The sequence below is a fragment of the Drosophila elegans genome, unplaced genomic scaffold (genome assembly GCF_018152505.1).
Source record: "Drosophila elegans isolate 14027-0461.03 unplaced genomic scaffold, ASM1815250v1 contig_149, whole genome shotgun sequence".
Lineage (NCBI taxonomy): Eukaryota > Metazoa > Arthropoda > Insecta > Diptera > Drosophilidae > Drosophila > Drosophila elegans.
The window spans coordinates 12,420,909-12,435,508 of record NW_024545513.1 but is presented as its reverse complement, the minus strand read 5'-3'; the positions used below and the strand labels follow the sequence as shown (position 1 = coordinate 12,435,508).

The following is a 14,600-nucleotide window of genomic DNA, read 5'->3' as shown; positions in this document are numbered from 1 at the left end:
AGAGATGCTCTCTTTCGCTTCTCTTTTGCTGAAAGAAAGTACAGCTCGCGATTTTCTTCTACACAATTAGTTTTGTTTTGTTTTGTTTTTACTAATACTAAATGTTCATTTCACACATAGATCATAATATTCATGATTTTATGCTTGGTATTTTTTTTTGTATTACTTTTTGTTTCCTTTTTAATGGTAACTTTTTGTGGTTTCTTATTTTTTTGTTTAGCCAAAAAACTTAAAATTCTATCACAGCCGTAATTTTTTTTCAAAGAAAAAATTGTTTTGTTTTGTTTTTTTTGTGGTTTTTGTTTGTTTGCCTTAAATTGTTTATTAAATTACTACTTATTACTTTCATAATTTGTTAATTTGCCCGATTTGTGTTTAAATCTTTTTGAATGCACTTTTGTTGGTTTTTTTTGTTTTTGAGGCTTGCTTTCAATATTTTAAAAAATTCTAATTGCACTTTTTTTGTATAATATTTTAGTGTTTTGTTTTTTATTTAAATTGCTATTTCAATTTGCTTTCATGTCTCAGTTTTCTTGTTTGTTTGTTTTCTGTTTTATTTTTTTTGTTGTGACTAGGAGAACTTCTAAGTGTTTTCATTTAAAAATATATAGTTGTGTTTCCTAAATGCAATATAACTTTTTGATATCTTGCGCATGTGAGATATATGGTGGAAAAAAAACAAAAATTCAGTAGGAACAAAATTAAGGGATATAATGTTTAGCAATGTGGAATGTGCTTGCCTTACATAGTTTTTTTTTTTGTTTTTTTTTTTGGTTTTTTTTTTTAAAATTGGAAGTTATTTGTTTAATTTTTTTTTCATATAAACGGAGCTCTCTACGAAACCGAAATGGAAACCACAACTGAATTTTTGTTGATGTGTTACAAGTATGGAGTTTGTTTTTCTTTTCATTAAATTTAACTTATAGATTGTTCTGGTTTTTTGTTTTTGTTTGTTTCTGCTGTATTGACTACAAATTCTTTGATTTTTGTTTTGTTTTTCTCTTTAGCCTACAACTATCTTTTTTTTTTTTGTGTATTTGTTTGTACAAATCGCGACTGCCATTAATGAGTAATACTGGCCAATCCGTCCGATCTTCCTTTCTTTTCCTTTCCTTTCTATATGTTATAATAGCTTAGGTTAGTATATGTGTCATAGCCTAAATGTTTCCTTAAAAACTGTATGCAAGTGGTGTCTAATATAAAATCTAAACTCTTTAATCTTTGTCTGCTGCTCGGGATTCTGGATTCACTGGTACTTTCATGTCTCCAGCGAGGTGACCACCAGATTGTGGAAAACGCTGGCCGATTCGCTCATCATCGCCGCCTGTCCGCAGGAATCGCTGCTGGCGCCGCTCGGCGGCGTTGGCGTTCCCAGCCTCAAGGCGTCCATGATCACCTCGAAATCCTTTTGATTTTGATTCATATCGAAATCGACCAGCTCCAGGTGATGGTGATGGTGCAAATGGTGATGGTGATTGAGATGATGATGGTCGTTCAGCTTCATCCGTTTGCCACCGGAAACTTCGACGCCAGCGCCAGCTGCTGTCACCCCAATACCACCGATGCCGCCCACATTCACGTTCACATTCATTCCCATACCCATGCCCAGGCCAACCACATCCAGCGGGCATTCCTCAATGGCGGAGATCAGGCGCTGCGGCGGTATATAGAACTGGGACAGGGCCTCGCGCACCAATCGATCGCTCTCGTCCTCGCTGCTGCTATTGCTCCTCAATCTCTTCCTGCTGGCGGACATGGACGCCTTCTCCAGCTGCTCGGCACCCTGGGTGATCTCCGGATCGATTAGTAACATGGGCGCATTGATGGCGCTCAGTTCCCTATCGAGTATCTCCAGATCGTTGACCAAATTGCTGCTGGACAGGTGACGTTTTCGGTTGTTGTTGCTGTTGTTGCTGTTGTTGCTGTTGTTGCTGTTGTTGCTGTTGTTGTTGTTGGTGTTACTATTGTTCACCCGCTCCGATGCCGAACCGGAAACGGAAAGTGGCGCCGAATTGGCCGCCTCGGGAGCGGATGCCCCAGCGGGCGTGGCCAGCTGCTGACGTTCAGGCGGCTGATTCTCCAAGGAGCACATTCCACCACCGCGACCCAACGAAGACGATCCGTTGGAGGAGCTATAGGCATCGCCGTACGACGAGGACTTGCTATTATTATTATTATTATTGCTAGTGTTATTGCTGGCCGGCTTGGCATCGTCCATGTTCGGCTGGAAGAGATTCTCACGCGCCAGTTCGGTGGTTGAGCCGCTGTCGCTGGTTCTGCAAAAAGAGAGAGAAAGTGGAAGGGAAAGTTAGTCAACGCTCGGTGGTAACAACAGATAAATGTAGGGAATACAATGGGCAGGGCATGCAACTATCTAAAAGACTCAATTGGGCCAACTTGGCTCTTTTTGAGAGGATTTCGATTAAAACGATAACTAGGCCATCCCGATAAATAATCGTTTAAAGTTTATCTTACAAAGATAGATATAATATTTCAGTTATTAATTAGTCGATATAAACTTGATATTGCTTGCTGTTGATAGCATTGTACAATTTAATTTTCAATTATTGAGATATAATTGAGTTGATCTTAAATCGATATTACTTTTTGTCAGTCAATTAATCAAATTTGCTGATTTAAAAAGTTTAGTTAGAAACTAATCAATATTAAATCCATGAAACAGAGACCTCACATCAATCCTTAACCATCGGTAAGGTAAGGTAAGTAACACCTCATAAACCCAAATCCCTTCTTCCTGGCCTTATCCCCACCTATCGACGTCACGAAAGCCGACGCCACGACACATAGCGAGCTGTGTCAAATCAGTAAACGGTGTAATCTTGCCATAAACATTTCAACGCCCATCGATAATATAGCCCTCCCCCCCCACAAAACCATCCCAAAACAGAACTCAACTCAACCCTGACATCAGAGTGTTTGTTTCCAAGGGGTTTTCCACGGGGTGGTGGCTTAACGGGTGGATTTGTATGGAAATGTGGGTAGCCGGGGGGTACGCTTTTAATTAACTGGGCCAACAACTGTGGCAGCACCGGGGCCTTTTGGCTTTTCTCGGTGACCAGCAGCGAAGTAAATTTCAGTTAATTTCTCTTTCAATAAAAGCACAGTGTACGGTGTATGGTATATGGTGTATGGTGGGGGAGGGGGAGGGGGCGCCCCTCCGCCCCTCATTTCTCCACACTTTTCTTGTTGCTTCTCCAGCCAATATGGCAACCATTTAAAGTTGGAAAAAACGTAGCAGTCACAACGGCAGAGAAAAGGCACAAAATAATAACGTTAAAATAAGGTTGAAGAAAATGCCACGGTACAGGTAGAAAAAAAATACCTTAATGGGGATTACAAATTGCTTTCTGGACCACATTTCATTTTGTTTGATTCAACGTTCTTTAAAGATTTCCTAAATATTTATATATATATTTATATTTATATGTATTGCTTCTAAGATTTTGTTTTCAATAGCGTATTATGTAAACAACAGAAAGACAATTCAAAATCTATATAATTCCTATTTAGTCAAGTTTACAATTAATAACCTAATTTGTGGAAGTTCATAGCCGTGTACAGGTGGTATATGTACATATATTGAAAAGGGGGGTGGGTGATAGGTGCTGGGCTGGCATGGCAGGCACAACGCATTAAAATGCGCAGCTGAGCATGTCAATGTTGACTATTAAAGCGACGCAACAAAAGCAATATAACTGACAACAAGAATGCCAAAAAAGCGGCACAGCCAAGGGACCCGCAAAAAAATAAATAAAAATGTAATATGGGGTAGGGTGTTTACGGGGGGAGAAACAAAAAAAAAAGCGAAAGTATGGAGGAATCTGTACAAAAACAAAACGAAACCAAACCCAAACGAAGAAGCAACAAAAAAAATCGCTCAACTTATAGAAACCAAAAAACCAGAAAGCGTACAACAAAGACGCGGGGGAGTGGCGGTTCGGTTCGGTTCGGGGGGCAAAAAGTGTGTTAGTTTCGTTGTTGCTGCTGTTGCTGTTGTTGCTGTTGTTGCTTTTAATGCACGCGCAACCGTTAACTTGAAATGATGGACGGCCAAAACAAAATGGGAGCAGCAAGCAGCAAAAGCAGCCAAGAGAGTGGTAGTAGTAGTAGTTGCTGGCCAAATGAGGTGCCAAAAGGCAACGGAGGAGAAGATGGCCAACAAAAAGAGAGGAGCGGTGGATTGCACAAGTGTTGGCCCACAAAACGGAGACAAAACAGAGTTAGAAAGGGCCAACAAGGGCTACAAATCAGAGGAGCTCTTAACTGGATTGATCAGAAAGAAAAAAAATAAAGTATGTACACACTGCATACATTTTCCAAGCTAAATAATAATTAAAAAAAAAACCTTTAACCTTAAAGCGGCATTTGTCATAGTTACCAATATATCTGAGTTTTCATTGTTACCAAACAACAGAAGGTGAAGTTCTCGAGTAGAAGGTGATTTTTTTCACCACGTCAGTTCCGGTTTAATAACAAAATCTGATAACACTTTAAAGGTATTTTCAGTCGCAAGAAAATGCAGTTACTAGGAAAAGTACTTTATACATTTTTCTAATGGTTTTGTTGGCCTAGAAATTTTCGAACAGTAAAAAGGAATCCAAAAATGACACAAAACTTCTGAGATTTATAAAATTAACAACTTACTAAATACAAAAGAAATACTCATATATCTGTACTAAAAATTCCCACAAACCGAGATGAGTATGGTATCCTGTATTAATCAGAGGCACGAGGATGAAGCTCAAAGCTATTTATAAGCCTGATTAATCATAAGCCAAGCGAGAATAATGCGCGTACATATAACTGATGATCAGTTTGTGACGTCATTAAAGTGCTGTGGTGGGTAAAACGTTTTATTCACCGAACAATGAGAAGAAATCATTGCTTTTTGACATTGAGCCAGCCATGTGTTTGAGTGTATATGTAGCAACAACACATTTATATTATTGTGGCATGCGGCTGATAACTGGTCAAAAAACAAAAAAATGAATAAATACAAAAAACTTGGGGTTTGTCACTTGTAGTGTTCTTTCTTTGTCCTTCGCCTCGCTGTCTTATCTTGCCTTTTCGTTTTGCGCACGTTTTCGATGTTTTTTTTTGGTCGTTTTTGTGTTAACCACCCCTCTCCGAATTCCTCCCTACCATTCTTCACATTAAATATGTGGCGACTTCCTCGCTGAATTCAAGCAGAAATTGGGGCACACTTATTACGCGTTAATCCCTTGCCTCTTTTTGTCTTCCCCCGTCCGGAAAAGTAAACTTGGTCAACCAACCTTTGGTTTTGTTTGTTTGCCGCCCACTCCATTTATTTTGGGGGTTTCCAGTTCAAGGCTCTTTAACCAATGTTTTTATTTGTGTTATTACAGTCCGTCGTATAGGCCCATACGTCGAATTTTGTTTAACTGGCAAACAATTAAGTGGGTCTAAGTAAGGGGGGTTTAGGTTCATATTATTTAATACAGTCAGTTCCTGATAATATAACTAGTTCCCAGTGCATAACTACTACAAAATGAGTATAGATTATGATCATCTTTTAAATATAAAAGATTAACTTTTTAAAGTTAAAAACCTAACTCAGTAGTTTTACTAATTTTCTAATCCTTCCTGCAATTTACACAAGGTTGACCTGAATTGTATTTTTGATTAATCGAATTGAAATTTGGTCTCAAAAAAGAGGCAAGGCGAGGGGAAACGGGATTTTCGCTGCTGCACTTGACAAGAGGGAGGAAAATGAACAAGGGAAAGCGGGGAAAAAACAGCGATGAAAAAGAGCGAAAGCGGCAAAGAAAGACGAAAACGTTGTCAAACGACAAGTGCACACAAAAGCGAAGAAAGAAAGAAAAAAAATGGAAAAAGGGGAGCAACAGCAGGGGGGTGTGGGTGGAAAAGTTAAGGGGAGGGGTGGGCTCCAAAAGGGGATGGAAAAGAGGCGCCAAGTCGCGAATGTAGGACGCTGTTGGGGGTCATTGAGCGCGCTTTTGACTTGCTCCGTGTATGCGGAAGAAGGAGGGCGGAAAACGAGGTGGAAAATGGGCAGAGGGAGGGAAGGGGGGTAAAAAAACGAGGCGGAAAAGAGGGGCAAAAATTCAGAGGCGAGGGCCTCTGAAGAGGGGGCGTGGCAAAGCCATATGGAGCGACGGCAGCAGTTTCGTGTCAAAGACAACTTCATTTCACAGTCTCCCTCCTTTCAGATACACAAGCAAAATAAAATAAAATGGAAAACCTACTTGTGAAATTAAGTAAACACATGTGGTTTAAAAATCCCAATAAATTATCAAAATGATTGGTGAGTTAATACACATACAAAATCCCACCAATAAATCGAATGACTAATAAAAAATGTATAAAGAAATACCATTTATGCACAAAAGAAAAGAGGGGAAAAAACGGAACAGCTCAGTTAACTTGAGTTCGGTTCGGTTCGTTACACTTCGTTTACGTTTGTAAATTCAATTACAAAAAAATAAAGAAAACCATGAAATAAAGTCGAAACCCTGGCAGCAGCACCTGAATTGAATATATCCCCAGCAACACCTCAGCTTTATCACCATCCATCCGCACACGTCGTGTATCTCTATCTGCTTATCAGCTCGAGAATTTCTCTGATAACTCGATTGGCGCAAAATTGGGGGTGGGGGGTAATACGTGAAAACGTGGGGGGTAAAGAGGGGGAAAAGCGCGCGCGTGTCGCAAGGTTGGTGGGCGGGAACTGAAAAACAATTAAAAATAATATAAGCGGGTAAACAATAACAACGGCGAGAAGGTGGGTAAACTAGTTGCTATTCACCCAATCTTTATCCCACCAGCCAGCCCTCTCTCTCTCTCTTTCTGTCTCGCTCTCTCTCTCAACATTTTATAATCGAATTGTTCTAAATATTTCGCAAAAAAAACAATGGCCTTACGAATAACAACAAGAAAAAAATGCAATAACAAGATGCAACTATGCTACACAGAAACTAAATGTTGGTAATAGAAAGACATTGTTATTGAGAATAGCGGTATCTTATCGATCTGAATCTTATCTAAAAAAAAATATTCCAAAAAAAGAAAAGAAATATATTATTCATTTATTGATGTAATTTTAAGGAGTCCTAGAAAGCAAGATCATAATCACATATAATTACAACTAAAATAGTTTGTATAGGATGGTTTACAAAAGGGAATGCCGAATAGTTGGTGGTGCAATTCACGTTACCAAATAGATGAGATGAAAACTAAAAAAAAAAAAAATAAAAACGGCATTACACGAATCCGAATCCGAATCGAAATAAAAAAACAAAAAAAAACACGAAACCCCAGGGGGAAAAGAGACAAGATAGCACCAGCTCCCCACCAAACAAAAAGAAGCAAAAGCAGAAAACTATAAAAACGTCGTCGCAGTCGCGAAATTATTACGACGACGCCACAAAATGGGGCGGCCTGAGTGGGTTACACAAAATGCTATGCACTATTATACTATATACTATGCGATGATGTCTGCCGCTCTGCGGGTGTATGGGTGTATTGGTGCATGGGTGTATTTGTGATATGGTGAGTGGAAGAGGAAGCACGAGCGGGACGGAATACCCAAGAGGGGGGTCTTGGAAAACGGGGGTCTGAAAGACAGATTGGAGCGGAGATTTGGATTCGGTAAGCGATTGAATAAGAGCGCTTCTTTGGAGCTGCAGCTTCGGCTAGCTAGGCTCATTGCCGGAGTTTTTTTTTTGTTAATTTTATATTTATTGGAGTATTTTTTGGTTGGTGTAATATTTATTGCAATTTTAGTTTTGCTAATATATTTATTGAAGTTATTGATAAGAGTATATGTTATGACGTCATTTTATTTTTATAATTTTATTGCCATTTGGTATATTTTTGTTAAAGTTTACTAAGATTGTTAAAAAATATAGTTTTTATTTTATAGGTTTAATTTTTTTTCTATGTTTGCCACCAGTTTTTCATATTTTCTCGACGTTGTTGTTATTCTTTTTCCTGTTGCTGTGCGGTGGCTTGGTTTAAGCTGTATTTGTTGTTGCTGCCTGTCGTAGTTAATGCTCTTGTAGTTTCTCTGGTTATTGTTGTAGTTAATGCCCTTGTTGCTGTTGTTGCTGTTGTAGTGAACGGCAGAGCCGACGACTGTTGCATTGCTTGGCGTTATGTCGAGAGTGTTTAAAATGCATAAAAAGAAGGCAGGCATGGAGGTTGGCAGGCAGCACAAGCAACAGCAGCAGCAGCAGCAGCAATTTGTATGGATTTCATTTCAGCGAGCGGATGCATAAGCAATGAGCAGCGTGGATATTGTGTAGATAAACATCCTAAACTGTCTTCGTCTAACGCAACAACAATAACCAAAAAAAATTCAACTTGTTTAGATTCAGTTTGACATAAGCTAAGCTAGTTGAAATTTAAACCAAAATTTTGCGTGTATTTGTATTTTCATTAATTTTATAGTGCTTTAATTTACTATATTATTTTATTTTCTTCTTGGTAGATAAACGTCCTTACATCATACTTTATCTTGCCCCATATTACGACAAGATATATTTTCTTTCTTTTTATAAGATCTTATAATTAGCAAATTCCTACATATAACTTTTCTTGTTATAAAAATCTTTTCATTTAAAGCCTACATATAGTCGTCTAAATAAGATGCAAAAACAGCATGCAAGTCAATCGATCAACAAAATTGATTGCCACATTGCAAGAGCAATGGCTAACAACGAGCGATAACTTATCGCTCATCGCTATCTCCTGCATATCCTCATTCCCCCGTTGCAATCGCTTTTCCACCATATTTAACCCATGACCGTATAACACCACTTATAAACCCCTGTGCTTATTTCAATTTCACCGTTTAACATATTTTTGTTCGTAATTAAATTATCGATTACAACTACAGGAAAGCTACAGGCTACAGGGTAATAATAAGCACATGAGCATAAAATACACCATACACACTTTATTTCACATATTCCGTGTGCGTACGTGTGTGTTTTGTGTAAAAGGGGGGAAGAGAAAACATGTCAAACAAAGCACAAGGCACAAAGCAAAAGCAGAATGGCAAATGCAAAAGCAAAAGCAAAAAAATAAAAAAAAACGGAAACGCGAGGCACTGACCAAAAGGAAAATCGGCGATGAATTAACTTTGCAAAGCGTGTAACGGTATGTTGAATTGTTTGTTTGTTTGTTTTCTCCTTTGGCTCTTTGATGAAAGAAAGCACACGAGCGGGCCACAAAGAAGAAGAAATAAAGAAAGCATGCTCGCTGATGATAGAGAGATAAATAGATTAAATATGGCCAAGAGCAGGTGGGCCAAAAAGTAAAAAAAAAAAAAAAAAAAAAAGGGGGGGCGTGGTGCCACAGTTAACGGTTAAGGAATTGCTTATATAGCGAAATGAAAAGATAAAATGCCCAATATATAAATCTCCTTTCATTTGATTAATCAAGCAAATGGTATTACACTGCTCTTGATTTGAATAATCCCACTTACGTATATTTACGTATGATTATATTTTCATCATCTTATTATTTCACATTTGAATACATTTAAAAAAGCATACACTTTGGATACATTTTTTATTTCGTGTTAAACTCAAAACCTACTTTTGTTAGCTGACAAAAAAATACGCAAGTAGCTCTTTTTTTTTCTTTTGAATTAATATTGCAAACCATATAATTGTCCTAAAATGTACAACATGTGTTTCTTTAAACTAAAAAAAAATATATATGCAGATATATTTAAGAAATTATACAAAAAATAGCGTTCAAGACGCAGCGAACGTGTGGAAAAGGCAAGACGAAAATAATGACACACAGATACAAACACTTATGTGTTGGCAAAGTCTGAAGGTTTAGTGCACTGGATGTTGTTGTTATTCTCGCTGCTGCTGGCCGTTGTTTTTGTTGTTTTTGTTGCTTCTTTAGTTGTTGCTATTTTTGTTGTTGTTGATGGCATGTGCCCACAAAAAAACAACAACAATTGCTTTGGCTATCATCGCCTCTTTGTTGTTGTTGTGGCTGCTGCTCTTTTTTTTTTTTGTTGCAAGTGGAACGTGATTATTTCAACGAGCGCACCGTTTTCTTGTTTTGTTTTTGTTTTTAGCGCACACCAACCAACAGCAGATACAAAAATTAAAAAAACATAAAAAAAAATTCAGAGACAGACGCGCATTTGTCTGTTTATATGTATAATATGTATGTAAAGATTCCTATTTGCTGGATTTGATTTCTTTCTGTATTTCTTTTATTTTTTTCGCCTGTTGTTTTTCTTGTTTTTGGACGATGCGTGTGTGCATTTTTGTTCCTGTATTTTATTTTTTTTGATTGATTAAGTGGAATGTTTGCTGTTATCTTTGGGGTTTCAATTGGTTATTGGTTGAATATTTAACGTATCAATTGGGGTTGATTTTTTGTTTTTACCCATACTGTAGATATTTGCTTGATTATAAAAGTTTTTCTCTGTAAATATTACTTTTTCCGTTTATTATACAATAATTTTAAGTCCCGTTTTTTATCAAGGTAAAAAGATCTTTAGTTTTTAGACCTATCCGTTATTTTTCGCTCTCAATAAATCTTGATTAATTATTGAATAGGGTTTTTGAATTTGTATCTGTCTATTTGAAAAAAAAAAGTATCTTTTGATTAATTGATAATTGATTTGTGACTCATCCGGATAATCTATCATTATTTAATAGCAATTAAACGGAAATTTTCCAATTGTTTTATGGCTATTTGGATTTTCGCATATTATGTTGGCCCTTTCCCCAATTGCTGGCCGAAAAATGTTGGAAAAATCCCAACGACTTTTTCCATTGTTTCCGTTGGGCTTCTCCTCCGTTTTTAGTTTCGTTTTCGTGTCGCGTTTTTATGTCTCTGAGTATCTGCGTTTAGCTATGCTTCGCTTTTGCTTTGCTTTGCTTTGCTTTGGTTTGCTTCGCTTTTGCTTTGCTTTGGTTCGCTGCTCGTTTTGCACTGCTTTTTTGCTTTTTGCTTTGGGTTTTCTTTGGTTTTTGGCCTGAGCTTGGCCTGAATGTTGTGGGCTATGAAATATGCCGCTTTCCTTGTGTTTGTATCCGCATCTGTATGTATGTATGTATGTATCTATGTATCTATGTATGTATGCATGTATATTCCCTTGTATCTTCACAAGTATATTCGTATCTGTCGGATTGTTGCTGCAACATTGCAGTATCGTCGGCATTGAGTCAGTGTGGAAAGGGGCAGACGACGACGGACAGATAGTCCTTATGGAAGCCATAGAAAATGCTGTTTAGTATTTGTATTTGGGCCTGAATAATTGCATCATCGTTGGCTTGGCACTACAAATATGACACTTTGTACTAGTCGAAGGCACAGATACAAATTGTGGGAAATGAAATTAATGCTCATAAAATAATAATTACCATGAAATCAAAGTCCTAACTGCATATTGTGCAATGTATCGTTAAAAGAACACTGCTTATTGCGTTAACAGCTATAAATCACATTTGAAAATTGAAGGCTTTAATAATTGCATAATTTACAAAATGAAACTGAAACCAGTTGTAACCAAAAATAGACACATACATGAATACATATATCTTATTTTGACTAAAATGTCTAATTCGACACTGGTAATCAGTAGATTATTTAAAGGGTTCAAAACCCCTTGCACAGTCACTATCTGTCAACAATCGGTTGGCGCATCGCACACATTATGGTGCATATATACGTATATGTATGTATATATATTAACTCGACACCTTGCATTATCGCGCTTGCTTACTTTTCAGTTTTCAGCTTTCAGTTTTAACTGCCGCAAATGCCACGCAACTGGGAAAAGAGCAAAGTCGCCCACTCTCAACTCTTAACCTTTAAAACCCAGGCAACCGCACGAATATATATATGCATATATATGGATATATAGATGTGTGTATATATATAGGCACAATACGCACCACGCACTTTAAAAGGGCAAAAACAAATCAAGCATCCGCCGCGTGGGCGTCGCCCCCAAGTTCACAGTTCACATGACATACACATCATCATTGTTAAGCTCATCGTGATGATGATGATGAGTGTAACCTGCACTGGAGGTTGAAATAATATTGCGAGATACACTCCACCCACTCGAATAATGAGTTAATTTATTTGGCAAAATTTACATACTGTATCAGGTATCAAAGGGTTTTCGGCCAAATGTGTCGGGTTAAGGCGGCTTTTGGCTTTGGTTTATTGCCTGTATAGTTCAGGCAATGGGAATAAGAAACAAACGCAACACAAATAAACCAGAAATTTTGTCTCTTAATTGAACCGACTTGAAGGGATAATTGCTGAATTGCAAATCCATTTTGTTTGGGCTAACTACTCAACAATGGCTATTCTATTCTATTCTTTTACAAATAATTATTGAAATTGTGTGTGGGAAATGTAAATATAATTGGTTTAAATGGGTTTTGAGTTCAAAGAGTTCATCTATTTAATTTAAAGTGTCCATTTAGGCAACTATTTGCTTCAAATTGTTACTTATGCCGAGAAAATCTATTTTAACGGATGGTTTTATTAACGGCGTTTATAAAAAAAAACTGCCTCTAAAGATTTATATTTTAAATGTCGTACGTTGTAACTTACTAAAATGTTTTTTTCGTAGCTTCTCATTCGAGTGGCTGAATTTAAAAATATAATCAGGTATCGCTGCTGATTAAGACGGTTTAATCTCACACTAAAAAAAGCTAACAATATATATTCATCGGAAAAATAACTCAGCTTCAAAGAAAAAATAAATGTCACAATAATTTCCAATAATATTACTATCTTTACAAGCTATATCACAGGTTATATTAATTATAACTCTGATAATACTATTTATTTCCTCACAAACTACCTAATAACTCTCTAATTAATTTTGCTCTCCATCACTGTTTATAGACACTGTTTCTCTGTAACACCATTAACTTCCCGACTGAGGAGGGTTAGGTAAAAATTTATATAAAGACGATGTTAAGCAACTAGTTAGTTTTACTAATCTTGGTAGTTTTTTAATTAAGGTCACTGGTTTATGCTTTCCATTTTTCTATAAATACTATGGGTACAGGTCGTAATTAAGAGAATGTATCTTCTGTTTTCTGAGTAAACTAAATGACTTTGGTGGAATTGTTGTACAGGAAAATATCAAGATTTCTAGCGAAATGTATTGGAATATATTTTATCTTATTAAGCAATATCACCGAGTTTGGCAGCAGTTTTTAATATCACTATTTTATGACTTGTAGGTTTTGGGAAGGCAGTACTCTAAATTAAGTTATTGGATTCTCACCTGGGCAGATTCTGGAGGTAACGCATCTGTTTCTCGCGACGCAGTTCGTCGGTCAGTCGGCAGTATGTGTTGTTGATGCAGACGCTGCGTCGCAGATTCGCCTCTGAGTCCTTGATCCTCTCCAGCTTGTGGGCGCACAGCTGAAGGATTCGCTTGCGCTCCTCACGTTGTCGCAATTTCGGTGAGATCATGGGCACTCGGGATCGATGATGATGATAGCCGATGGGCGGGGAGCAGCGGGGTGGTCCAAACATGTCTGAATCTTCGTCACTGTTGTTGTTACCGCTGCCGTTGTTGTTGTGGTTGCCGCTGCCGGCGTCGTTTGCAGATGCGTGTGTGTTTGTAGGCAAGGTCATTGTGCGTTATTTTTTTGTTCAACGAGTGAGCAAGCGTGGCTTACTTTGTTTCCTTGGCTTGTCTTTGATTTTTCTTACTTTGATTTTCAATTTGATATTTTATTTTATTTAAAATAAATTTTTACAAATAAGGAAGTAACACACACGCACACACACACGCTCTTTTGGCTGCTCTCTTTTTACAGCTCTTTTGCTTTTGCTCTCTTGCACTTGCTGCTGCTGCTGGTGCTGCTTCTTCTTCTTCTGTCTGCCTTTGCTTTTTCTTTTCTTTTCTTTATTTCATTTGATTTTTTGCCTGAGATTTCACTTGGCTGTTTACCGTTAGTGGAAGCTGCCGTATTTATTGCTGTCTTGTTTTTTTTTTTGCCAAAAATTCAAAATAATCCAGGACTTTTGAATTTGTAGGGTTTGATCAAAATTTGCACTTGTTTTTCGCTTTCGTTTGTAACACAAAAAAAATTCAACAAAAATAGATAAGTTATGTTTTGTTTGTTTGTTGGTTGTTTTTGTTTAGGCACACAATTGAGTCAAAACAGCAAAGGCGGAGAGGCGTCGCAGACTTAATTGTTTATATTTTTTAAAGTTTTTTTTTGGCCGCCTGTTGAGGGTTAGAGGTGAGGGGAATCTACGGCGGCGAGAGCGTAAGAGAAGTCAGTAATGGGCTTTCCACCGTTGCTTTTCCAGCCGCACACGTCCGCACGGTCCTCGCGTTCGAAACGAATTGAAATTTTCGTCATGAAATTTTCGTTGTGAAAAACGCAAACGCTGAATGAAAGACGTTCGCTGTTCGCAGTCGCTGCTCGCGTCGGCAGAGCAGAGCGCACAGATGTTCGCCGTCGAAACGGAAGTGGCGGCGCTCTCGCGTTAAGAGAGCGTCCTAAGAGAGCACTTAAGAGCAAGAGCGCCACTGGCCTACGTGCGTACTGCGTATACACAGATGCGGCAGAAAT

General features: G+C 37.8%; 1 protein-coding gene across 1 annotated transcript; it reads right to left on the bottom strand.

Moving 5' to 3' along the window:
* Nucleotides 1–497: 497 nt before the first annotated feature.
* LOC108137148 (hybrid signal transduction histidine kinase M) lies at nt 498–14,377 on the bottom strand. Its single transcript, XM_017258714.2, has 2 exons — nt 13,295–14,377; nt 498–2,276 (listed from the first exon to the last, which is right to left on the bottom strand). Exons 1-2 carry the CDS (start codon nt 13,648–13,650, stop codon nt 1,259–1,261), a joined length of 1,374 nt encoding a protein of 457 aa, XP_017114203.1. The 5' UTR covers nt 13,651–14,377; the 3' UTR covers nt 498–1,258.
* Between the last annotated feature and the right edge of the window lie 223 nt (nt 14,378–14,600).